We start from the raw sequence: 25992 nt of genomic DNA on the forward strand, positions 1-25992 counted from the left end.
TTGAGACCCCAATTCTTGTACCTGTGTGGTCTCCAGTGAAGTCTGCATGCGTTTAGTACTCGTGTAATGTTACTCACAATAAAGCTACTTGCAAGAATAAAATTATGCACATGCTGAATTTCATGGATCATGACTTTATCTTGTATCCCACAATGCTGACAGGTCTCCTGGAAGGTTTTTGTGAAAGTACTGCACAATTCATGCCATAATTTAAGGCTGTGGATCAAAAAGTTATACAACTAATTTTTCTTAAACATTGACTGAGCATTTGTCAGAGCAACAACACTACTACAGGTTTACCTATTGTTGAGTAAGGATCTGTGTCCTAGTTACTTCTATCGTCAGCTTCCCAAGTCCACTGTATGTCTCCCCACTTGTTTTTCTTAACCAGCACCTACATCCGACTCAACCCCAACCGCTGGTGAAAAAGGTGACGCTCTGAGTCGAGGGACCCACTGACAGGTGACAGGGTAAGCCCAGCTTTGGGGAAAAAAAACGTTTAAGAAGTGCTAACCCGACAAGTGAGAGGTGAAATGAGGGAGGCCCACCAAGACCAACTCTGCGGCGAAGGCGGCGAGTGGCAATAAGAAGCCGAAAGAGGGCTTGCAGCTGGTCATTAGCGGACAGCGTCCCCCTCACAGACCGCCATCCCAACAGGAACCCCTCCAGCGGCGCCTGAGGCAGCAGCGCGAGGTAAAGCGGCGCCCCGCCCCGCTTCCCCCCCCCCCCCCCCCCCGCAGTGCGCGTGCTCCGCTGTGGCGCATGCGCGGGGGCGAGGCGCGGCGGCCGCTTGCGGCACTTACGCGGGGTCCGGCGGGACGGGCAGGCCTGGCGCCGGCGGAGCGGGAGGTGAGGCGAAGCGAGGCGGGGGGGGGTGAGTAAGGAGCTGGACGGGCCCACGGAGAGAAGGAGAGTTGTTGCCCTCTCTCGCAGAGGGAACGTCATGGAGGCGGCCGCCCCCTTAAAGCTGCTCCTCCTGGACCCGGTAGATGAAGGCACCCAGAGGTGCAGGCTGGGCCCGGCCGCTCTCTCCTCCCTGGGAGCTAGGATCGGCGCCCCGCTGAGGGTCTCGCTGCCCACCGGCTGCTGTCTGTGCACGGCCTGGCCCAGGCGCGATTTGGTGGACGGGTACCTGCAGGTTGACCTGACCTGCAGAACGGCGGGTGTAACTGCAAGGGACCTGAAGGGCCTCACGCTGGGTGTCAGCCAGCTGAAGCTTCTGGCCTGTCGCCAGTTGAAAAAGGCAACTGTGAAAGTGGTCCTTAAGAGCTCTGCAGTGAAAAAGTCGACTCCCAGAGCAGTCTTGCAGGAGACGATCAGAGAACTGCTAAGAAATGTTTATGTTTCGCTTCATTATGTTGTTACTGTTGCCCCAAGTCTCGAAAATCCTGTGGTGTGTATTGAAATGCTCTCTGTAGACCCTGTGACGGATGAAGCTGGACTGATAACACCCCAAACAAGCATAAAAATTAAGGAGGTGGTCACTTTTGAATGGTACAGACATTTGTCAGAAGACACTGCAAAAACTTCAATTGCGGGACTAGAAAATGTGGGAAAATCTTTGAAAGAAATGATTGATTTGCCTTTCCGCTTCCCAAAAACTTTTAAGAAGTTAGGGCTTTCTGTCCCGAATGGGGTGTTATTAATAGGGCCACCAGGTGTGGGGAAAACTCTTACGGTAAAGGCAGTAGCAAAAGAAGTAGGTGCATATCTGCTTTGTGTCAGTGGCCCAGCTCTCTATGGTTCAAGGCCAGGAGAAAGTGAAGAGAATTTGCGAAGGGTATTTGAAAAGGGCAGAGAAATGTCATATGAAGGCCCAACCATTCTCTTCATTGATGAAGTTGACTCTTTATGCCCAAAGCGAGGAAGTTCAAACAATGCTCCTGAAGATCGCGTTGTTGCTCAGTTGCTAACGCTACTGGATGGTGTAGGTGGCGAGGGTAAGATGGTCATTATGGCAGCAACAAACAGGCCCGATGCCTTAGACCCCGCACTGAGAAGACCTGGCAGATTTGACAGAGAGGTAAGCAAACCCTGTTATTCATACACTGTCTTTTTTTTTTGTCATTTTTAAGGTGCAGCAGGGGGTAGTTAACAAAGTTTTTGGTTTGTTGTTTTTTTTTTTTTTTTAATGTCTACTAGTCATGTTTCATAGTGTGATTTTACAGGCTTGAGATGTGTCCTGTTTCTTTCTTCAGTTTGTTGCGTCTTGGGTAAGGTAGGGAGCATGTTTTACTGAGGAAACTGAGAGCTCCAAATACTTGAAAGTGGACAAGGAGAGTATTTATGCTTCGTTATCATAAAGACATGGACCTGTTCTTGATGGTTTTCTTTTGCTTACAGATGCTTAGCATTACAGGCTTAGATTTTCCTCATTTAAATCCCAGCTTGAAGTTTTATACATCTCTCCTTAGAAGTTTATTGTGACAGAGAACTAGTAACTTGTGTCAAAAGTTCTATTCAGATTTCAGTGACAAGGGCTAGGTCTACTCTGGAACACTTCTGCTAGCCTAATGGTCAAAAGAAGAAAGAACACATACAGTTATGCAGTGCACAATGCTTTTACTTGTATTGTTTATTTTTCTGGCTAAACACACTCCTGGGTCATCCAGTTTAGTGAAGTCAAGTCAAGCTTTCACAATTATAATTTTCATTATTTTCCAGGATTTATAGATTGTTGAGATATATTTTATGGTGGTATTCTACCAGGTTTTTAATAATGTATGAATGTTTATCTAATTGGGGTTTTTTTTATATATATATCTAATTCAGTCATTGTGATGCAAGAAAATTATTGTTTCAGTGTTATATCTTATGTTGAAATTACCTTAAAATAAGGCTTGATGGACAGTACCTGATAGTGTCTTATGAACAACTGTTTATACAAACACTGTTCACTTGGAAAGTAAGGGTAAATGAAGGGTATTTTAAATAGTTGTCATTTTTATAGTGCTGGTAATAAGTTTCTTGTAGAATTCTTTAGTTGTGGTATAAGTATGTATAAATCTTCAGTAAGCAGTATAAAGCAGAGACATAGTTGCTTGCCTACGTCTATAAAATAAGAGGAACATAGCAAAATATCTACTGAAAAATTTTGTTTATTATATTTGGTTTAGGTTATTATTGGGACACCAACATTTACACAAAGAAGATCCATCCTGCAGTTGCTTACATCTAGTATGCCGATTTCTACAGACGTTGATTTGGTTAAACTGGCAGAAATGACAACTGGGTATGTTGGAGCTGACCTTACAGCACTCTGCAGAGAAGCTGCTATGCAGGCTGTGTTCCACAGCTCTTTGGTATGGTTGCTAATCAGTCAAGACGACTGTCATTTATATATGTACCAAACTTTCCCGATTAATACTCAATTTACTTGAAAAGCTCAACAAGTTGAAGAACTCGCAAATTAAAATACTGAAAAACACCAAGTGTGTTATAAACGTAAATACACCATTTCAGTAGTCCTTTCAGTTCTCACCTGAAAAGTCTGTTTTCTCCTTTTTGGGTGAAAAGCTTTGCCAAAAGCTTTTATTCTCATCCTTATCATTTTAGGATTGTGCAAAGCAGAGATTTCAGTCTTTTTTGGCAAACTAAAGTATAGTGTCCACCAAAGCTCTCTTTTGAAGCTATCAGCGATTTAGAATTCTGCTTCTTAATAATAACTGCAAATTAAAGTTTAGGTTGACACATAAATATATAACTGCTAGTGATAATAGCTATTATCATTTGGGTTGTATGGCTGGATATAACATCGTTGTAGACACAAGGTATACTACTGCCCAGTGTGCAGAAATTTAATTTCTTAGCCATTCTCTAATTCCATATCGATAATATTTATTTCTTAATATTCTTTCTATCTATTCTGACTTTTACAAGAATTGTAAAATATGTTTGCTGTGGTTTTTCGTCTGGAACGGCTGAGTGCAAATTTAAAGTCATATTGGCAAAAAGTTGAGAATCAGAACATCTACAGAGAATGGTAGAACCCCCCGTCTTCACTCAGGGGTAGAAAAAAGAGAGCATCATATTTCTAGAACTTCCATCTCCTCCAGATACCTTGCAAATATTGAAAATAATTAAAAAAAAAAATTTGAAACTGGTATCCCAGGAAGAAATAGATGGAAAAATTAAAATAAGTAGAACGCCTATTTGCCTTGAGAACCGCATGCGCCTTTGTAAAATGCACTTTACTTCTGTTACTGCATCTGTAATTTAATGATGGTATCACAGAATCACAGAATTATCAGAGTTGGAAGGGACCTCTAGAGATCATCTAGTCCAACTCCCCTGTTAAAGCAGGATTGCCCAGAGCACATTACTCAGGACTGCATCCAGGCGGGTCTTGAAAATCTCCAGGGAAGGGGACTCCACAACCTCCCTGGGCAGCCTGTTCCAGTGCTCTGTCACCCTCACCGTAAAGAAGTGTTTCCATGTATTTGAACGGAACTTCCTGTGTTCCAACTTGTGCCCATTGCCCCTCGTCCTGTTACTTGGAACCATTGAAAAGAGCCTGGCTCCATCCTCCTTCAACCCACCCTTTTTATACTTGTATGCCATTTTTCTAGCCTATTTGAGATAAAGTGCCTTACTTTCTTCAGTAGTATGTGAAAATGTTAGAATATTTGTATTCAAGAGATTCTAGGATTTGGAGTATAGTAACCCTGAAACTAGCAACCGTTTGATTTAGCAGATCACTGTGTAATGGAGCTATAATTTAGGGGAGAACAGTAGTTGTCTCCAAAACATTAATTTCTGTTAAAATTTGGTTTTGCTCTGTAAAAACTTGCGATTAAAGAGAATATATTCTGCTTTGCGTTACCTCTTTGTGTCTGCAGTGCTTAAGCTTTTTAGGGTAGAAATTTGCTTCTTTATTGGTTGCATTTGGCCTTTTGTTAAGTGTTTTGCATACTAATGCAGTATTATAAGTTTTTATGTAAAAATATTCTTAATATACTTTATCTGGGTTTCTTCAGGATTCAAGTGAAACAGTGATTAGCATGGCAGATTTCCAAGAAGCTTTTAAAAAAATTCAACCATCCTCTTTTCGAAGTGCAGTTGGACTAACAGAATATAAACCTATTACCTGGGAGCAGATTGGTGGCCTTGAAGATGTGAAATTAAAGTTAAAACAGGTAACGTACAAAACAAATTTAGATAAACAGCTAGTTTCTAATAACCATGTCCTCCAAGGGGTTCTGTATGCTACATTATGGAAATGAATTCTCTTGCAAATTACCTGATTATAAATTATATTTTAAACTTTTTTTTTATACTGCATTAAGTTATTACAATGTTTGTAAGTTAGAAATCTTTCAGTCACAAGATATTGCCACTAAGCATATCATGACAAAATAAGCATGGTTTTTAGTAGCTGAAAAACACTTAACTTGTAGCCAGGTTTTTCCATTCCTGAATTTGTAGCCAGAGATGGCTCTTGTGTATCATCTCTCAAGGACTGCCTTTCATTCTGTTTGGGACGGAAAGGAAACTTTAAGAAGGGCGTTAAATGAAGGAAGACCAAATTAGTATTCTCTGATTTCAAATTAATGTTTGTACTAGGAGAGGTGGTAATGTGCTCAGCTATTTTATTGATTGCCTATGAACTCTAGTTTCATTACTAAGAATTTCATCCCTTTTTTCTGTATTGACAGAGTATTGAGTGGCCTATGAAATTTCCTCAGGCATTTGCTAGGATGGGCCTGTTTCATCCAAAGGGTATTCTTCTCTATGGGCCATCAGGGTGTGCCAAAACCACACTGGTGAAGGCTGTGGCCACAAGTTGTCATTGTTCCTTTCTCTCTGTAAGTGGCGCTGACCTTTTCTCACCTTATGTTGGAGATTCAGAGAAGATTTTGTCTCAGGTACAGTTTTTAATTTATATAATGTCTATAGTTTATTTATGCTTGATTATTGTGAAGTATTAGCTAGGCCTAAATTTTATTAATGAAAAGATGGTAGTTAAAGCTCTCATCTGATTATTAAATAAAATGGCTTACAGATTCACATTTATATCAACTGAGCCCTAAAATTATACCGGTTTTAAACTTTGAAAGTCTTTCTACCATTTTGTTTTCAGTTCATTTAAGAATTTAAATAAGCAGCAGACTTTGCCTATAGTAAATGTAAGCCAGAACAGCTCTTGTGAGTCTTTATGAATGTATCTTTCAAGTTAAGTAAGTAAAATACAGAGTATATGTAAATAGGTGTTTTCACCTTATCTGATAGAATGTGCGTATTAACATTGTACTTTATTAATTAAAAAAAAAAAAAGGTTTTTCGCCAAGCAAGAGCAAATACCCCAGCAATAATATTCCTAGATGAGATTGATTCTATCTTGGGATCTCGGTCACACTGCAAAACTGGCCATGGTGTCTCAGAGCGGGTTCTTTCTGTTCTTCTCAATGAGTTGGATGGTATTGGGCTGAAAGTCACAGAAAGAAGAGGAAGCAAACTACAGCTTGAAGGTCAAAGTCAAGAGCAAAATGATGAGGAAAGAAAGGTATTTATATTCCCTTTTCTATATAAGAAGAATGATAAATGCTGTCCAGTTTTTCTAAAAATTTTAGTTGTTGGCATTCACACTTTTTAAACTTAAAATCCTCAAGCTTGAAAATATGCAAGATGCTCTTCTGCTCTGTCACAATTTCTAGTTTTTAGAAAATACCATATATAGGCTGCTAACTGTTTTTACATACAGTGTTCCTCAATGAGACTTAGTTTGTTTGACCAAAATACCCGCACGAGCTAATGAGCATTACTAGTTGGTGTTCATCTTCTGTCACAAAAATCCTATTGCCTGACATCAAGGTAATTTTTTAGACTAATTGTGCTATTTTTACTATTATACAGGTTTCTTCTTGAACTTACTTCTTATAAGCATTTCCCTTATTCATTTGCAGTGCTTTCTCATACATATTTTATACAAAACCAGTACAGTTATGATCAGTTACTTATTTAAACAAAAAGTTTGCATCTGAACTTTACAGTGAATTATTAACAACATTTAACACTAAGCTTTTCTGTATTTCAATTTCTGTCTTCATATTGTGATACTCTCTAGGGGAACGCTGAAGTAAACAGTTTCAGAATTGTAGGATACTGAGGTTTTGCATATAAAAGGTCTTTGTTAAAATCTGGCCAATGAAAAATCTGTATTTATCATCAAGGCCGATACTAACTATATTTCTTCATTGTCATCTAATCTGGCCTGCAACAAGGCATTTTTTACCTCAAAAAATATTATTAATATTGAAAGGAAAATAACTACATGTAAAGATACATCATCTTTTTGCCCTTCCCCTTTTCTTACTAATAGTTAACTAATATCTTTATATAATATCTAAACCATGTTGCACAAATTTGTTTATATCATCTCTTACTCAGCTAGAGTTTCAGGAAACTTTGAACAAAGATTTCATGGTAGTTGCTGCAACAAATAGACCAGATATGTTGGATGATGCCTTATTGCGTCCCGGAAGGCTAGACAAGATGATCTATGTCCCACCTCCAGATCTGAAGGTGAGGTATCATAAATCCATACATTACTTTAAATGAAGAGATATTAATTGTGAGCATACTTTACTTTAAAGGCAAAGGGGGCATATTCCTGTAATATATTTAACAATTGATGGATGATTCACTGTGATCAGTCACCAAACTCAGGGTACAATGAAGAAGTTTAAAAAGGAATAATTACATTTGTAATTTAAACACCGGTAACATTTTAACTGGTGTATGTAGTTACACTGTTTCATATAGAAAACAGAAAATAGAAAAATCTGGAATAATTCTGTATTTACCAAAGCAAGCGGCAGTTTAGGAAGTACCGTAACAAGTTGACTGTCCTTCCCTCAAGTCATTCTTGTGCCTTGTTCCCAAGGGTAGTGTAGATACTTGTCCTGAGCTTCCTAACAAAAAAAAAAAAAAGTTGACCTAAAGCAGGCCAAATATGGACTATTCAGTCTAAAATACTGTGTTTTCATGAAGTAATGAGTAACTGTGAATACCAGACTTTAATATATGAGATAATACTTACTCTTATGGTTATCTCCATTAATAGTATTTTATTCACTCTTCTGCCAAAAAGATGTAGTTCTGGTTTTGGTACTATTCTGGATTTTCCTTAGTTGTAATTTCAGATTTTGTATTGCTTTGGAGAGGGATTAATTATTGGTTTGTTTGTTTTCATATATAATATGTACCAATTTACAGGGAAGGCTTTCAATTTTAAAAATCTGCACAGAAAAAATTCCATTAGAGACTGATGTGTCATTAGAAGACGTGGCAGCCCTAACAGACCTCTTCTCTGGAGCTGATATTGAAAATCTGTGCAAGGAGGTAAGAAATATTCATGGTTAATCTATGAAATAAACTTTAAATCAAACTTTTTGATGAAAAAAACAGAGCTAACTCATAGAAGTTACCCAGCCATCTGTAGTACAGATTCTTTCACAGATTGTAATGAAAATATAAGGAGAATGAGTAAAGCGGAAGAACTGAACAAGGGTTGATTATTCAAATAAAAAAGCCAAATAAGAATAAAGGCTTTCTGTGATAATTTACTAGAAGTTAAGGAACTGTACTACCCTTTGTTTCACATGGCCCTTCCTAATTCAAGCTCATCTAGATGAATTGCGTTCTGTGTACTGCAAGTAACTGCAGCATTTTTAGCTGAAATTAGCATGTCCTGTCAAGACTGGAGAGAAAAATCTGTAAGTATTTGAGGTAGGTTACGTAAAAAGAGAGAAAACTAGGAAGAAAATCCCAAAATGTAAGTGATCAAGGGAATGTTGTCTAATGCAGACAAAAAAGTAAATGACAAAGTTATAGTAATCTTATTTTATGTTTATCTACTGTTAAATAACCATAAATTACACAATGCTGTTTTCAGATGCTTTACCTAAAATTTGGTTTCATGTAAAATATTTTAGAATACTTACAATAATTTCTTTGCAACTTAAAACGTGATACGCACTTCAAGTTGTTTCCTTTTTTTTTTCTTTTTGTTTTAAAGGCTACTTTGTTGGCATTACAAGAGAATGGACTTGAAGCAACTGCTGTAAAACACGAGCATTTTGTAAAATCATTGAGGACTGTAAAACCATCCTTAAACATAAAAGACTTGGAATTTTATGAAAAATTTTATAATCAAGAATTAGCCTCTTGAATCAAAAAGGAGTGATATGGCATAGGTATTTTTAAATATATTACAAAGACTTTGCAATGGCTTACATCTTTCCTGCTTTTTAATACTGTATGTACTGTACTTTTCTATGTATATGAAATATAGTAAAATTTCACTTGTGAAAAAAACTGTTATTTCAATAATAGAGAATAAATTAAAGTCTTGTTTGTTTTGGCTAGATTTCCTCCATCTGATGAAGCAAGTAATTGAGATACTTGGATAAAGCACTGTGGAACAGCTTAGTGTTACTGTAGATTTTCTGGTTTTCAGTACAAACACGGGCGTGATAAGAATATTTAATTTAAAGCTTGTTGTGAAGTCTCCAAAGAACAGCAAATATTTAAAAAGTAGAAAAGCTTTCAGAATGTTAAATAGAAGGAAGCATTCCCATACTATGTAAAACGTAAGGTGTTTTATATGTGTGTATCTACAAGCTTGCTTTCTTACAAGCAGATTCCAAAAATATAGTGGCAGTGAAAAGGTGGTCAGTGCTTAATACCTTGTTGTTAAGTTTGGGAGTCTTGAGTTTTTTGGAATAATTTTGATCAGCTTACTATACAAACAGTTGGATTGAATAAGCAGATACTAAGTAAGTCTGTAATCAAACAATTCAAACTACAATAATTTCTTCCTTAGAGAAGGGAGTTTGCTCTCTAACAGTTTCTGCAGAATTCTTTTCATTCGTAGTCAATATATTTTTGTAGGGTTGTCTTCTAAAATGAACAGATATATCAAAGGAAATTGTTATATGCAAGTGTACATTTTAACTTACCAGGATAGGAAATTTTTAATTCTTTTCTCCTTTTCCCCATGAAGATGCTTGTGAATGAAATACTCAACTGTCAAAGATAGTTTCTTATTTCAGCTGAGGTTCTTAAGTTATAAACCCATTAAATATTTTTTTTCTCACAACAGGGACACTAGGGACTGTCATTGCAGTGAGGTTTACAGTGAGATGGATCACAAAAGGAAGTTGTAAGGCAGTTAGTGACTGTGGAGGGCACGGGCAAGTAGTAGAGGCTGTTGTAACTTAGGAAGGGATTCAGGTATAAACGACTGTCCTACACCTTGGTGGCTTTGATTGCTATTTCCTAAGGAAGGACTATCCTGCTGCTTTATTGCTGGCAACACTTAAGCCAGTGCCACTGAATTTCCCAAACACCCAAAGGTTTCTCAGCAGCAATGCTGGAGATAAAAGTACGAAAACCTTTAAAGTAACTGTGTTTCACTTTGCAATGTTTCAGAGTGCTACTGTAGAATTGCCAGACCTGAAAGTTGTTAGGACAGCAAAATGCTGCTTTATTTCAAAGATGCTGCTGCCTAACTTCTGTACTCACTCCGTAGAAGGACCAACAGAGCTAATTGTGCCCTGTCCTGCCCCCCCCTTGTGACAGGGAGCCAGCAGAGCATGCAGCCCAGGCAACCTCTCCTTCCTCTCACTGCTTGCCAGTGGGAGAACTGGATTTACAGGAGGGGTCTGCTGGTATCACGCACCTCCAGACAGCCCCTGTAGGAGTTTTTTTGCAGACGGGGCTATTGGGGAGTGGTAGGAGCTGCGTAACACAGCCTGGGAGCCTGGGCCAGGGTTAAGCTTTTGTTGCAGCAAAAGGGGGTGATGGAGTGAAGTTGGGCTCCGGTTCTGCTCACTGTGCTCTTTGCCGAGCTCTGAGAAGAGGCAGGCCAAGGCTTGCCTGTGCCTTTGCCTGGCTACGCTGCTCTTCTGGCAACTCCTGGAGAACGGGACAAACAAGAAGACAAAGGAGAAATTGAGGTTTCCGTGATACAGTAACGGAGAGGGAAGGAGTTGCGGGAAGAGCGCGCACCGCATCCGAGAGCGGGGCTCCGCCGAGCGCTCCTCCGCCTGTCCGCCTGGGGGCGCCCTCCTCCCCCCGGCCCGGCCCGGCCCGCCTCCCCGCCTCGGGGCGCCGCCGGCGCTGGCGGGCGCTGCTGGGCATATATAAGGCGGAGAGAGGGCTCGGCCGGCGCTGGTGGCCTTGGGCAGCGCTGCCGGTCCTTCTCCGCTCTGTCAGGTAAGGGAGGCGTCGCGCCCTCTCCCCCGGGGCTGGCGGCCGAGCCCGGCTCCCGCGGGGGGTAACGCGGCCCGGAGTGCGGTAACAGAGAACCGTTTGTTCCAGGTCCGCAGCCGCAGCGAGGATGCACGGGAACTTCTTCCAGATACTAAAGGCAAAAAAAGAAGTAAGTTTGCCAGAGAGGTTGGTTCTGTGAGAAAGAAGCCCCTGGGGTGAGGGGATGCCGGCTGGGTCGAGCAGGGGCCGTTTAATAACGAGCACCTTGTAGAGGAAATCCTGATAGCGAGGGGCACGCGGAGGTTGAAATTCATGCATTGGAAGTGAGGTGGTGTGAATAGCAATATACAAATAATATACCTTAAGAGGCAATCCCTACACCTTAATTCCTCATAACTCTCGCTGCCTTTATTCGTGGGTCCGTAGCCAGGACACAAGTTCTTCAACTCTCTTCTCCGTTTTATGTCTTTCAGCTCATTCCCCTGGTTGGAGTACTGTCCTTTGCAGCAGTTGGGGCGGTCTCTTTTTCTGTCTATTCCTTATTCAGCAAATCCGATGTCATGTAAGCAAAATACTTTTTGCTTGGGGTTCATCCTAACCTTCTTTGTTCAACACAAGTATTTGACCATCACATTTTGCACCACCAAAAAAAAAATCCATGTGGTTGTTCCAAACTACTAGTAAAGACTAAGATATCTGCAGGTTGAAAATACTGAACAAATTTGTTAATTCAGACTGTAGTCCAAATTATTTCCCAACTTTTGATTTAATAGATTATAATTTTTCTTTGCTTTAGGTGTAATAGGTTTTAAATGTTCTTATGAAGAATTTCAAATCATCAGATAGGCAGACAACATGCAGATATGTTGCAACCAGGCTGTTGACTTGTATATCAAGAACAGCATTTGATAATATGAATTTACAATAAGTTAATATTTTAATGGCTTGGGTAATAATTGGAGCTAAGTACTATACTCTTTAAACTTTCAGGATTTTTTACATTTACTTTAAAGTGGTAGGAGTAGACACTCTAGCTGTCAGAGTAAGAATCCCCTTACTTTTTCTCTGTGTCTATTCAGTTTTGCTTTTTCAGCTTGCTTCCCTTACGATAACACATTATTATACTTGAACAATGTTGGCTGGTTTGGTGCTCTGGAAGCTGCAGATAAAGCAAGCCATCACTGATTCTTACCCGGAATTTAAAACAGAAATGCCCAAACCTGTAAACTTGTGTTTCAGGGATCTGCTTACTTACATGAATAGTTCTCCTGATGATAGACTGCTCATATAAGAAAAATGTATGCAAGTTCACACCCTAAAACATAGTACCTGTTTTGCTTTATCTTCTCTTAAAGCATTAACAAGAGTGGCAATCCAGAACCGTGGGAAACTGTCGATCCTTCCAAGCCACAGAAGGTAATTTGTACAAATAATATAGTCAGTACAAATATCATGTATTTCTAGCACAATTAATAACATCATTTAAATGTGTAAGAATTAGGAAAATATTAATGAGGAAAAAATGTAAAGCTGACATACATCTATTTAAAAGTGGAACTAACCGCTTAATTCATTACTTTACGTAAGGTATCTTCCCGGTATTACTTAACGATAGGGATTCAGCTATTACATTCTAGGTCTGATCCTGAATTTATGGCATACTTCTGGTTGGTGTTCCCTACCCCCCCAACATCCATTTCCTCAATTCCATTGATAACAGTGGAAGTTTGGAGTATAGAGGAAATGCTGTTTACCCTTGCCTTGTTCCTGAATTACAAAATTCACTAAGAACGTTTTTGAGTACTGCAGCCTGAAGGAAAAAAATCTTAGTTTAGTAGAGCACCTAGGATAAGGAAAAATAAAATTATTTGGCATTATTACTTATTTAATATCCAAGTGATTTTGTTCAACGAGTTATTAAATATATCATCAGTTCCTATTTTTGCTTATTTCTGAAAGGAAAATGTGAAGCTACTAGGAACCCTTCTTCACCGATAAGTTGATGTATGATATGGGGAGGGGTGGGAGTGGAGTAAATTCTTACTGGGGTTTTGCTAATTTCTTTCATATTTTCCTTTGAATTTCTTCCAGCTATTAACAATCCATCAGAAATGGAAACCTATAGAAGAGCTGGAAAATGTCAGAAAGCTTACGAAGTGACAAGTTTCTGTTGCCTCAAAAAGGTACCCTATGAGTCTAGTGGAATCACTTCTGCACAAACTTGACTACTGAAATCAGTGTGCGGAAATGCTTCTGCTACATTTTTAGGGTCTCCCTACATTTTTTGGACTCTGGATGAGGAGTTTCATGTTGCCTTAGAAGTTGGCATGCAGCATCCACACAGTCCAAAAATCTGTCTCAAATATTCCTTTTCAGTAGGCATTTGATGTCAAGTGTTGAATATTCAGACGGTAATTATAGACAGAAAAAGCCTTCACACTTTTTGTAGATTTTTTTCCCAAAATACATTAATTTTGTAATTTTATATATTTTTAATAAAATATATTTTAAATTTTTACAACATTCCATGTAAATTCCATACATCGAGATTACCCAAAAGCCCTTCTAAATTGGGATTCCTGGTCTGCTCCCTCTCCGTATTGTGTCTCAATGACCAAATAGTCATCATAGCCAGAGGATGTCTTTGTATGGCAACGTATGTGGTCATAAGTATAATTGCATTTGTTTTCTATGTTAAATGTGATGACAATTAAATCAAAACTAATGTTCTACTGTTAATACTAAAACTTACACCTGTGCTCACCTTAACCCACTGAGAAGTCCAATAGGTTATTTAAGGGTATATTTGAGGCTGCAGGACTAGAACATAAGAATTAAGCATGGCTAAAAGAAAATTGGAAATGAGATAATTTCTGTTGTATTTCAATATTGTTCATGTTTAAAATTAGAAAAAGTTACTAGAATTAGGAAACTTACGTTATCCAAAACTAATTACATAATGTTAATCTCTTCTTTTTGTGCAAGGTAGTTCATATGCTAGCTAAAATGTACTGCGCAGTTAACAATATTTTTAAACATATCTAGATACATGCTATTAGGGACATCTGCTCTAACAAAGAGAAAAAAGCAGATTAAAATTAAGAATGACTCTGTGAAGAGACAGTTCCTCTTTAAGCATCTGTGTGTTTTCTTATGGGTCAGCCAGGGAAGGAATGTAATGGGCAGACCCTCAGTAAATCAATGGGGCAATATATGCATCCAGTGGTAGAACAGTCTTTTGTGGATGTTTTCTCTATATGTCCCCTTCTGAGCAGTTTCACAATATATTAGACAGTTGCTTTTACAATGGATGTTCAGACTGCATATTACTTTCTGTGAGGAAGAAAGCAAAAGTGAAACAACAATTGGAAAAAGTCCCTGTAAGTGAATAATAGTGAAGTGCTTTAGGTTACTCTGCTACAGCAAAGACAAAACGTAAGTTAGTAAAGCTGTCTTCTGAATTTTAAGGTAGCTTGGCTCCAGGAGCTTTATATTTTCTTCAGATTTATTGATGCAGAGGGGGAAAAAAAGTTAAAATGTTACTCTATCCCATATTTGTGTGCAGATGCAACGTAAATATTTGTTTATCAAGTAAGAATGACTCAGCAGCATTTATGTTTAAGAGTGAGAGGAATTACAAGTCTTCAGAATACGTTCTTAGCTTTCATTTTAAGGAATGACGTTACAAGATGATTTGATAGCATATAACCACAGAAATCCAGTGCTCTGAGGAATACAAGTTTTAAGTATTTTAATAGAAAAAAAAAATTTAAAATATTTTCTGTGAGTTGTTCCGTATTTCCACATTTTTACTGACTGTATCAAACAAAACAAAAAAAGAAGTCCTGTGCTGCAAGTTGATGCTTGAAATAAATGAGTTTGTTCTTCAGTAAATCACTTGTATGGTCTGTAAATACCATGACCTAAGTATCTGTCAACATTAGGGAAATAAGTGTAAGTCATTCCATTCTTATGTAATCTTTGTACTTAACTGCTTTTCAGTGGTATCTTCCAATAGTGCATTAAGCAGTGTGACTGCCATCAGTCACAGGTGGTTGCTTCTCTCATCCTGCGCTGAAGCATAATAGCAAAGGTAATAGAATGTTTTGCTTTGTTAGCTGATCTTTTTTTTAAATACAGATTTATGGGGAGAGTATTCACATAATCTGAGAAATCAAAATATTTTTCTGCACTTCAAAAAGATTATGAGTATTGTTAAAATTCTTGGGACAATTTTGTGTGTTCTCAGACTGTCCCTAAAAATATTGTCCTGCACAGATGAGGTTTTTTCTTGTAAGTAAAGCACACCAAGAGCAATTACTGTATCTCCCCACTGCAAGTACACAACACAAATCTATAAAGCAATACACAAACTATTTCCTTGTTCTCTTGTAACTCTGTTTTCTGTAGTAAAAATTTGATTGGGTGAATTTTATGAGCTGACTTTTATGAGAATAAGACATCCATGTCCTGTGTTATGCAAACCCGTGACTTTTTATTTCATGGACAATTTAGAGGCTGTTGAAATAAATTTAACAATGTTCATCCTTCTCTTCATTCTGTCCTCTCCATTTTGTTTCCGACTCCATTCTGTTCCTGGTTCTGGTTGGGTTTTGTTTGTTTATTTTTAAACAATCACTATCTTTACTTACCCTGCCCAGTACTTTTCCATGGAACTTTCAACTTTCATATTAATTACAAAGTTTAATTAAAATGCTCACTAGCTTGGTAAATTTTCAAGTATATATTAGAAACCATTAGAAACATTTTTAATGCCTCTAATCACCATTAGAAATGCATCATTAGAATCTACGGTCATGCTTTTCTAACTGCAGGTGGGTGATAACAAGTACTCTACTTGTAAATAGTTTTCTGGAAGAATAGAAGGTTGCTTTCTGCAGTATACGTACAATTATTAATTAACTACTAATTTTTGTTATTACAATAATACTTAAAGGCCTTAACCACAATGATACAAGATTTGCGGTTATCCAAGAGCTGTGTTGTGGTTTTCATTTGGTGTTCTTTCATTTGATAGCCCTGGTGTCAGCATTTCTTTGTCTGATGTCCCCTGCCCCGCGCACTTCTCTACCACAAGATCCTGTTAGTATAGTACTATACTATCTAGTTACTTCATCAGTGTACGTGGTTTCTGTAGAAAATAGTAACTTAACAGAGGGGCCTGATGCAATCGTTAAAGGAAATTGTTCATCCTGCAGTTGTCATCTGTCTCAGTGCAGAGGGTGGTCCTCCCTAGGACTAACTATAGAAAACAAACAAGAGTAATGGGAATGATTCACTGTATCGGCCAATATTTGGTGTTGGACATTTCCCAAAAAAGCTTTCAGATTAAACAAACATGGCCATGCTACTCCGCACAGTTTTAATTCACTGTCCAAAGTCGTTGCTGTACAGCATATCCCTGCCATACAGGGAGCACACAAGATAACGAGATCACCTAAAAGTGTAACTGAAATGGAAATAAAAAAGGGTTAGTGAGGAAGTGCATTTGGGGCACTGCAGTTGGACTAAGTAACTATTGACCTTCAAGCGCTGATGGGACTAAAGAGCGGGCAGATTGTTTGCTGAAAGCTATCTCCCATCATAAAATCGCCATCACTGCTAATTACACCCTTCAAAGGAAGTCCAAAGAGCGCGCAGACACCCAGCCCAAAGAACCATTCCCCTGTGGCACCTCGCCCCGAACAAAGATCACACCTTTACAGCACACTTCACAGAGACTGTACCAACGCCATTTATGCTGCACCTTGACCTGATGACCAAAGGATTTTGGTTTAATTAGCTTTTACTTTTACATAACCTTGTCATGTGTATGTTCCAGCCAGAGCTGCTTGTGGGGATATGGTGTCCTTCTGCAGGGCTGAGGCACATGTAGTCCCTCTAAGGGCCCCTCATACAACATGGAGAGCCCAGGGCCTGTGACAAATGAAGTCATTGCAAGTGAAAAATTGTTATCCACTATTGCCCACAGCTGTGAGGCAGCCCAAGGTGGCCGCCCTGCTTTCCCGCCATTGCTGTCTCCCTCGGCAGCTCTCACTGGAGCGGGCACTGGGCTGCCTGCTGGGGCAGGGGGCTTTTCTTAGAATCATAGAATGGTTAGAGTTGGAAGGGACCTTAAAGATCATCTAGTTCCAACCCCCCTGCCATGGGCAGGGACACCTCCCACTAGACCACATTGCTCAAAGCCCCATCCAACCTGGCCTTGAACACCTCTGGGCAGCCTGGGCCAGTGTCTCACCACCCTCAGAGTAAAGAATTTCTTCCTAATGTCTAATCTACATCTACCCTCTTTCAGTTTAAACCATTAACCCTTGTCCTATTACTACACTCCCCGAGAAAGAGTCCCTGTCTCCACCTTTTCTGTAGGCCCACTCTAGGTACTAAAAGGCGCCTCACCGCCATTTTTCCCCCGGCCACCGCTGAGGAGCCTGGCAGAGGCAGCTCCCTCACATCCCGGGGGCCAGCCCTGCCGGCCATCACTGGCAGATCTGGGAGCACCTAAAGCCTCAGAGCCTTCAGCAGCGCTGAGGGGAGAGCGGGGAGAAAGCCAAAGAACAGGTAGAAGCAAAGCAAACCTCCCATTCCGGGTTTTGTGTTAATGTCTGATTTCCAGGTGTGTGGTTAGAGGAGTTGAGCTCCCTTTCTGTGGTGGTGTGCTGCCTAGATATTCAACAGTGTGCAAGATAAAGGATTTGTCTGTGTGGGAAATGAGGGAGTTGTAAGAAAACTAACTCAGGTGTTAGGGGATGGCAGAGCTTTAATTGCTGTGGAGCTGTGTTAGCAAGTGAGACTCTTGGAAATAATTTGTTTGGACTTCAGGGTATAGGCCACATACTGGCTGATGCTGCCAGTCTAGAAAACTAACTCTAAAAAAACCCTCATCTCTTAGCAATGGGAGCATGCACAAAAGTTTTGGTTTGGTTTTCTCTTCATTTAAGACTGCCGGGGTTTGGCCCAGCATGTGGCAGACACGCTGTGGGCCATGGCCATGGCCCTCCACCCAGGCCCAACACCCCTCCTCCACAGCAAGACTCTGCCCTTCTTCCCCTGGGCTGGCGGGCCTGCGCCTGTCCTGGGTGACCGTACTGCTTCTGCTGCTCTTGGGCACAATTTGACCTCGTGTGACACTCTGTAAGAAGCATTCTGTATAAATAGTTTAGCCTTCATGATGCAATATTTTTAAGATAAAGCTGGCCATCTTTGTGACCTTGTTTCTATAAGGTTTAAAAAGGGCTTGTGCACAGCTGTTAAAATTCAGGTAAACGTGCTTCCAGTTTTAACAGTTGTCAAGCAGTAGAAAACCAGTCTCTTCAACCTGAAACATTTGATCTGGACTGTACTAGATTCTGGTATTACTTGCGTTCTGTCTCTTAAACCCTCTTCCCTATTTTCTACTGAGACTCCTTCCTCCTTTCCCTTTCTGACACATCTTTTCTTCTTGCTAAATCTCTGTCTTTCTGTCTTTCCCACCAAAGCAAACACATCAGAAAAACTTAAAATTTTCTTGGCCTAATTTATTTCTACTGTTAATACTATTTATTAGTACACCTGCACTGTGTTCTAGAAAGTTACACATGTAAAATGAGTAGATCAGAATATAATTATGCTGGTGGTTTAAACTCAGAAATTAAGCAAAAAAGGCCCTCCTTCTAATGTTTGTCTTCCTTCTCCATCTCCCCTGTGCTGCTCTGCTTTATTTATGCTGATGGTATTGTAATAAATGCACCATAGGGTTGATTTTTAAAAAAAGAGGAGCCTTGCTAGTAACAGTGAGGATGCATAGCCTGTAAGTTCTTCAAGCAAAAGTCTGTAGATTTTCAGTATATGCATAAATAACAGCAGATACTTTAGAATTGTCTTTCCATTTTGAAAAAAAAAAAAGAAATTCAGATCATAAACATAAGCATGCTTTGTCTTTCAATAGACTCATATAAGAACATTTGCAGTTTTTCTTTAAATTTGTTAACATATTAACATTATATTGTTAGGTAGGTTCCATTCCACTGAAAGCTATTTCTTAACTATGCTACTTCAGAAAAATAAAGGCCATGTATGCTAATAATATTATGGGAGACTGTCTGTTCCTTAACCAATTCTATCAAAATATCTCTTGCTTTGACTAAGGGCTGTTCTCTTACTGAAATTTGATTCATCTGGTTATTTCCTTACAAGAAGATGGTAAAATAACTTGTTCATCTTCTGTAACTCCAAACTTGAAGTCATCTGGCAGTTTTTAATCCTAAGCACTGTGAATCATCGGGGTTCCTGTAGCCTTGCAGACCATGATAGTGGCTGTCCAGACAACAGCTGTGAAACATTCGGTTTTGTATTTTCCTTTTCTTTTTGAGCAAATTGGAAGACATAATTTCTTTAAGTTCAAACTCACTTAGCCCTCGCTCAGCCAGACTTGCTGACTTCACTGACCCCAAACGCTGCTGAAGCAGGGCAGGAGATAATAGCTCTTAAACTTGGGACTTCATCACAGCAATTGATTTTTAAAGCAGAATTCCCTGCTGAAGCTAGTGGGAATTCTGCACAGAAACTGTTGCTACCAGATGGTGGCAAACTGAGCATCTACAGACTCAGGAGGAAAAGTCAGTAGCATACAGCACCAAAAATAGGCTGTGAGGACCAGAGCTCAGCATTGCCTAAAGGAACATACATTAAAAGATGCAGTCACAAGCTGCCTACCATCCCACTCTATGGTTACAGCAGTTCTCTAGAACTCTTTGGTTTTCAAGCCACTCTCTGTCATTTTACTCTTTTGTATGGTATTTGGCATGAGACTAATCTCTTCTGGTAGACCAGCAGTGGACTGCTAGTGACTGTGGGCTCAAGTGCTTCATCGTCCTCTGGTAGAGAACTACATTTCATCTGTGGAAAGGACTGATGCACATTGTGAGGTGTAAGCAAAGAGCCCACCTTATCACCCCACTAGATTGTTATGTGGATTGATAACAGCACCAAGTTTGTGAAAAGCTGGAGTTCGTCTTTCTGTTTCAGTATTGTAGAACATGGGGATTTTCAGTTGCAAAATTCATATAGGGTCAACATGATGCAGTTTATTTCAACACAGTGTTACGTTATGTGATGTATAGAGGGCAAATAGGGTAGCTGTGGATGCAAACAGATCAACTGAGAGGTCAGAAAGCCACACAAGTTTGAAAAACTTCTTAAGTGTGAACAAATTTGTTTAAACTTTCAACTTTAGCAAAACCTTCTAGGTCTTGATTTCCTGTTTTGTGTCATTTCTTTAATTGAAATAAATGTATTTGCAGTAGGCAGGTAACTAATAAACACCATCCTTTACTAGAGTTCCTGCTGCTGCTGCTGCATGAACAAGGAAGTAAATGCAGAAAATCCAGTTTAGTTGTAATTCCTGATAGTAACAGGAAAATCTTACCAGTTTGCCAAAGAGAAGCAAAGTCATCTATTTGTAATAAATCACTGATTCACTACATCAAAACAAAGGGAAAGCTGTTTTTCTATTAAAGCTGTTAAGAATGTTTAATTATGCATCTGTCCCTCCTGCTGTATGACTACTTTTATAATTCAGTAAAGCCTGAATATTTTTTTTAATAACTGTTAGCATTATGCTGCCTATGCTGTTAGCATGATTAAATGATATGGTAGCATTTTGCTGCCTTTACTGTGTTTATTTTTCCTCTTGTGCTTTGAATGAAACATGCTATGATCAAAAAACAGAATTTGGCTTAAAGACTGCAGTATCCACCTTACTCGCAAAAGGAGAAATACACAGCAAAATCCGAGTCATAATTACTTGCAGTTCTGTTCATTGCTTCATTGCCAAGCTCTTAGCCATAATTTTAATGTTACAATACCACGTTGTACAAAGTAGATGTAAAAGAAAATTAGTTTGAAGTTATGGGAATGGTTTTATTCTGATTTCAGGGAGGCATAGAATTAATACAACAAAACTTGTAGGGCTTATGTATATGTACTAGGATGTGTTTTTTAAAAATTCTCTCTCAAGAGAAATAAAAACATTTAAGAATTGGACATGTCTTTGCTCAAGTTCCTGTATGTGTATCAGTTCAAAGAGGAAGCTTTTTTAGTATGCAAAACAGGGTGACATATTGAAGTTTCTGTTTAAAGTATGTGTTGAGTGTATCACTTCTTGGTAGATGTAAAGGACAAAGGTATACACCTTCTGTGGGTGAGTGCTTTAAATAAACAATATTGCCACCAAAGTTATAGGTGGATTCACTCAATAAAGAACCAAAATGTTTGACCTTCCTATCTGTTTTTAGAAATCCTCACATTTGTCTGCTTGGCTGTACCACAGATGTAACGTACATTCCTCAATAAGGAATGCTAAAGCACAAAGGTATTACTGCAGCTAGAGATGAGCATTTGTTGAAGCAATATGTAATCAGAGTTACAAAAATCGAAAGCTAAGAGAACTTCTTTACCTATTGGCCTTTTTTCTTCTTCACTAAACAGATAAAAGAAAATATAGCAACCTGACAAAGAAGGGAGACGGGGGAAACAATCCAATCTCTTTTTTTTTTTTCCTTAGCATCAGTAATGAATGTGTGTGGTGTGGGCTAGGTGGGTAAAACATACAAATCAGTCATCAGACATCCTATTTGAACTGCACACCAGATCAGCTAATGCTGCAATCTATAAACAAATTTGGTACTGACTTCACTTATGACCAACCACCATGATTTGGTCCAAAAATATTAGTATGCTCCATATTTGGCTGCATGGTAATGCAATGGAGTTTAATGTTTTTTCAGTTGCTATCTGTAGTCCGTAGTACCCACATGATCTGGCTTTATCTGTTTTCTTCCCTCCTCCCTCTATTGTACACAAACACACCTTGAATCATCAACAAAGTATGAACTCTTAACAAAAAAAAAAAAAACAAAAAACAAAAACCACAGCAGTATGAATACCCTTACTTAGCCATAGCAGTTGGTGGGCCTATTAGTAGGATTTAATTTTGTTATTACTCCTGCTCTGTATGCTGCTTCTTCCTAGCTCTGACAGCTAAAATTAGGGACTGCCTCTTCCCTCGGTGAAAGAATGATATGCTGCTTTCATTGCTGCTATACAAGACAGTTAATAGATCTAATATAGTGTGATATCCTGCATAGCTCTCCACAAGTGAGCATATCTAAAATATATCTTCATTTACAGCTTACTGCACATGGCCCTTTAACTTTTGATATGCAAAGAGTTACTTTCTTTTAAATTTTCTATGATATGACTTGACCTTTGCTCTGCGGCAAGTCCAAGCAGCTAGGTTGCCTGAAAACAATCATAATTTTTTCCATCTATGTTATATTTAAAGCAAATATCTATGCAGAAATAAACCAGTGTGTGTAACTGGTTGGGTAATTTCTGTTTCCAGTTGAAGGTGTGTCTTTTGCAGAAGCTTAGAAAATACAGAGTTGCTTAATGGCTTGAAGAAATGAAAGAAGACTTTACTGGAAGGAAGTTGTGGTTCTGAGTTCTTCAGCCTCCGTCGTCTGTATTTTCTGCCTGTGAAGCCTGTTCAACTAGATCAAAAGATAACATTATACTAGCAATTGCAGCAGTGTAAACACAATTATATTCTACATTTATAATTGTATCTGCCTATTTTGAAACAATATTTCTTCGCTCAGTGTATGTTTTTGATTGAAAATGTCATCAGATACTTTATAAAAAAGCAGACAGTCGAGGATGTTTCAAATGGAGGTATATGTTGTCCTGGAAACATGAATTCAGCACCCCAGAGAAGCAATGCTTATTTTCATAGAAAAAAAGGCCTTGGATGATAACTTATATTGTTGACATTAATGAATATAATTTGTTCTGATTGCATTTCAGATACCCATAGCCACAAATAGTTTCTGCTCATATAACTTTTTATTACATACTTGGAACTGGAGGGAGACATTTGAGCATTGTATTCCATTCCTGTATATGCCTTTAAGAAGTATATTAAATCCGTCTCAGTAACTGATTAGCAAATCATGCTAGGTTTGTGTTTTTCCCTATTGCATCCATCATAAAATTAAATGCCCTGTGTTATCCTTAGGAAAAATTACGAGGGACTTTTTTTTCACTTACTAATAAGACATTTTAAAATTTTGTGATAAAACATATTCCTTTGCAATACAGAAGTCTCAATAGTTACATGCAGTACGCAACATTTTTTATTGCAACTGGGACTAGTGCACCACCTTCTGGTAAACTCGGGAAAGGCCTTGAAGCTTGGCAGCGGAGGGGAGAGTATTTGTCCGTACGGTTTTGTGTCAGACTTGTCTTTACAGTGGGCTTCGGAAAAGGAACACATGAAATCTATAAGAAGATCAAGAGTAATTGTATGCTAGGTTCAAATATGTAGCATCATCTTAACTATGAAAATGTTTGTTTATGGTGTTTTTCTCAAAAGTTTCGTTTGCATTTAAAAGGCCAGTTACTAGAATTGAATGGCTATTTTTATACGTTGATATCTCATAAATTTATTTAGGGATTTATTAGGTAATTCCTCTGTGTGTGTTTTGGGAAGAAGAAATAGGAAGAGTGCAGGGACTTGGGTGCTCTTAATGCACCTGAGACAAAAGCAAGTTTTTTGTCTGCTTGCCATCTGGCTGCTTTCATATATTCATCAGCTGAATCAAAAATCCCTGGATATATCAGTACTGAGTTTAATGTAAACACACTCTGGACAGAGTGCATTAACTGCTTTCATGTACCCTCTTGTACTGGCTAGTCACAATCCTGGAAAAACAGCTTATCTTTTTCACCAGTTATAGTAGTAAGGAAATCATAAAGCAGGCATCATGTGGATAACACTCTCCTTGTTTACGAAATGGCTTGTTTTTTCTACAGAAATTGATACCATAAAAGGTGTAAATGCTACATAACTGTAATAAAAGCAATTAAGTTATTTTGTCCCATACATTTAGCACTGGCAGTTTTCAGAGTGTGTGATACTGAGAGAAAAAAAGCAGAACACAATGGCGAAAAGGAAAATAGAGATAAAAGAGCAAAAGTATTGATTTGGATATCATTATTTTACAGCTGTAAACATAGAAGGCAGGTACACATGCATTCTAAGAGCAGATTGCTGTGATAGCTGGATAGCAGTAAATGGAAAGGATCAGTATTTGTTCCAGCAGCTTCCAAAGTTGTGTTAGGTATTTCACAGAACAAAAGAGCATGTATGGTCCTTCCCAGCGCATTCAGCCATGGAAAATGGAATGAGAAGAGTAGAACAGAAGGGGATTTGCCAGCTTCAGAGCACAGAGAGTATCGGTTAGTGCCCAGCATGATTTGTTACAAGGAGTGGGAGGATGGTGTGAAGCTGGAAAGGGGATTAAGGGTGGGGAAGGTGGACATTTGTTTTATTTGTTTTTAAGGTAGAGAATGTAGAGGCTTTCAGATTAGGCCTTCCTTATGAGTTAGCAACTTGGTGGCTAGATTTTTTTCATCTAGAGATCAAAGAGGAAACAGACTTTGGGCAAGCATATATTTGAATAGAACAGGCCTCGCAAGTTGTTCAGGGGTGTTTCAGACGCAGTGCTGCATGAGAAGCCCTGCTCTATGCAGCATTGGTGCAGCATCCTCATGAGATTCTACCGAAATACCTGAACAAAAGACTTCCTACTCATTAGTTGGTGGGTATCTTTTGGGTTTTGGGGTTTTGTCAGAAGGCTGCTTTTAAATGCCAGCCTGCTGCTTTTCTTAGTCATTCTGCCAACTGGGAGTGATTCCGCAAGAAATAGCAGGTGTGTACAGTAGTAAAATAATTGAAGACCAGATTCAAGTGTGATATTTTAAATGGTAATTCTGCTGGTGTAGAAAGAAATGCTGCTGATATTGAAAGGACTAGATGTCAACATAATTTAAAAAAAGCAAACAAAAAACCTCACAAACTTAGGCAAGGAAAACATTCAGAAATAAAATAGGTTTCTGTTCTTTTCTTCGTAGGATAAGAACTTTTCAGAATATAAGAGTGGGATGTAAGGCTTTGCAGTCTGCTCGATATAAAAATGCTTTATTGACTCATATGAGTAGGTTGTCATCAAAACTGTATCCATGCTTCAGAAAAGGATGGGTGACAATCACAGATTAAGAAAGGAAAAATCTCTTCCCAACATAGACTGTTAGAGGTGGCAGAATTTTCACAGGATTTTAGCTGTTCAATCAGCAAGAGTATTGCAGCACAGCTCTGGAAAGCACAGACACTAGTTGTGGAAACCTGCTCGAAACTTATGAGTCTCTTGGTGAGAGGAGAAATCCTATTAAGTAAATGCATTTTAATTTCAAGCAGAGGATTTTGTAGAAGGAAGAGTAGCATGTGTAAATGAAATAATGTGGATGTGCTGGAGAGCTGCTTGGAAAGACATTAGACCTGATTCTTATTTATACTAAGGCCCCTTTCCTCTAAGCTGGTACTTAAAATGACCTTGCGATGTCTGTAAAAATAACTTGTCTTCTTTTATAGGTACTTGCGCTTCCTGAGTGCTGTTACTGTGTATTAGGTAATAAACTCCCAGTAGTTTATTTGCAAATCAGTGTTATTTTCTGAATATTTCTCTATCCTTATAAGTAAATGTACTAAGTATTTATACTTGGTGATTTTTATAGTTCTGTTGTGTTCATTTATTCCATCTGTAGGAGTATTATATGTGATAATATGTGTATTACTTTTGATGTTAATAGCAGATTCAAAAGAATACTGGATTCTTACATTAAACATAGCCACGCCAGACAACCTGTGCCCTGAATAATTTA

General features: G+C 38.8%; 2 protein-coding genes across 4 annotated transcripts; both read left to right on the top strand.

Moving 5' to 3' along the window:
* The first annotated feature begins 909 nt into the window (after window positions 1–909).
* On the top strand, window positions 910–9327 carry AFG2B (AFG2 AAA ATPase homolog B). The gene is made up of 8 exons (XM_082489079.1): window positions 910–2023; window positions 3117–3302; window positions 4977–5135; window positions 5655–5864; window positions 6275–6502; window positions 7387–7521; window positions 8215–8340; window positions 9017–9327. The coding sequence occupies exons 1-8, from the start codon at window positions 944–946 to the stop codon at window positions 9167–9169; spliced, it is 2277 nt and encodes a 758-aa protein (XP_082345205.1). The 5' UTR covers window positions 910–943; the 3' UTR covers window positions 9170–9327.
* Window positions 9328–11155: 1828 nt separating this feature from the next.
* On the top strand, window positions 11156–22837 carry LOC309676444 (normal mucosa of esophagus-specific gene 1 protein). 3 transcript variants are annotated; one of them, XM_082488988.1, is made up of 6 exons: window positions 11156–11217; window positions 11323–11383; window positions 11688–11776; window positions 12570–12630; window positions 13306–13397; window positions 22637–22837. In XM_082488988.1, exons 2-5 carry the CDS (start codon window positions 11342–11344, stop codon window positions 13372–13374), a joined length of 261 nt encoding a protein of 86 aa, XP_082345114.1. In that variant the 5' UTR covers window positions 11156–11217; window positions 11323–11341; the 3' UTR covers window positions 13375–13397; window positions 22637–22837. The 3 variants fall into 3 exon arrangements, with proteins under 3 accessions (XP_082345114.1, XP_082345112.1, XP_082345113.1); XM_082488986.1 differs by lacking the exon at window positions 22637–22837 and having other exon boundaries at window positions 13306–15769; XM_082488987.1 differs by lacking the exon at window positions 22637–22837 and having other exon boundaries at window positions 11192–11217; window positions 11306–11383; window positions 13306–15769.
* Window positions 22838–25992: the final 3155 nt, after the last annotated feature.

Source organism: Vanellus vanellus, assembly GCF_965231255.1.
Source record: "Vanellus vanellus genome assembly, chromosome: 11".
Taxonomy (NCBI): Eukaryota; Metazoa; Chordata; class Aves; order Charadriiformes; family Charadriidae; genus Vanellus; species Vanellus vanellus.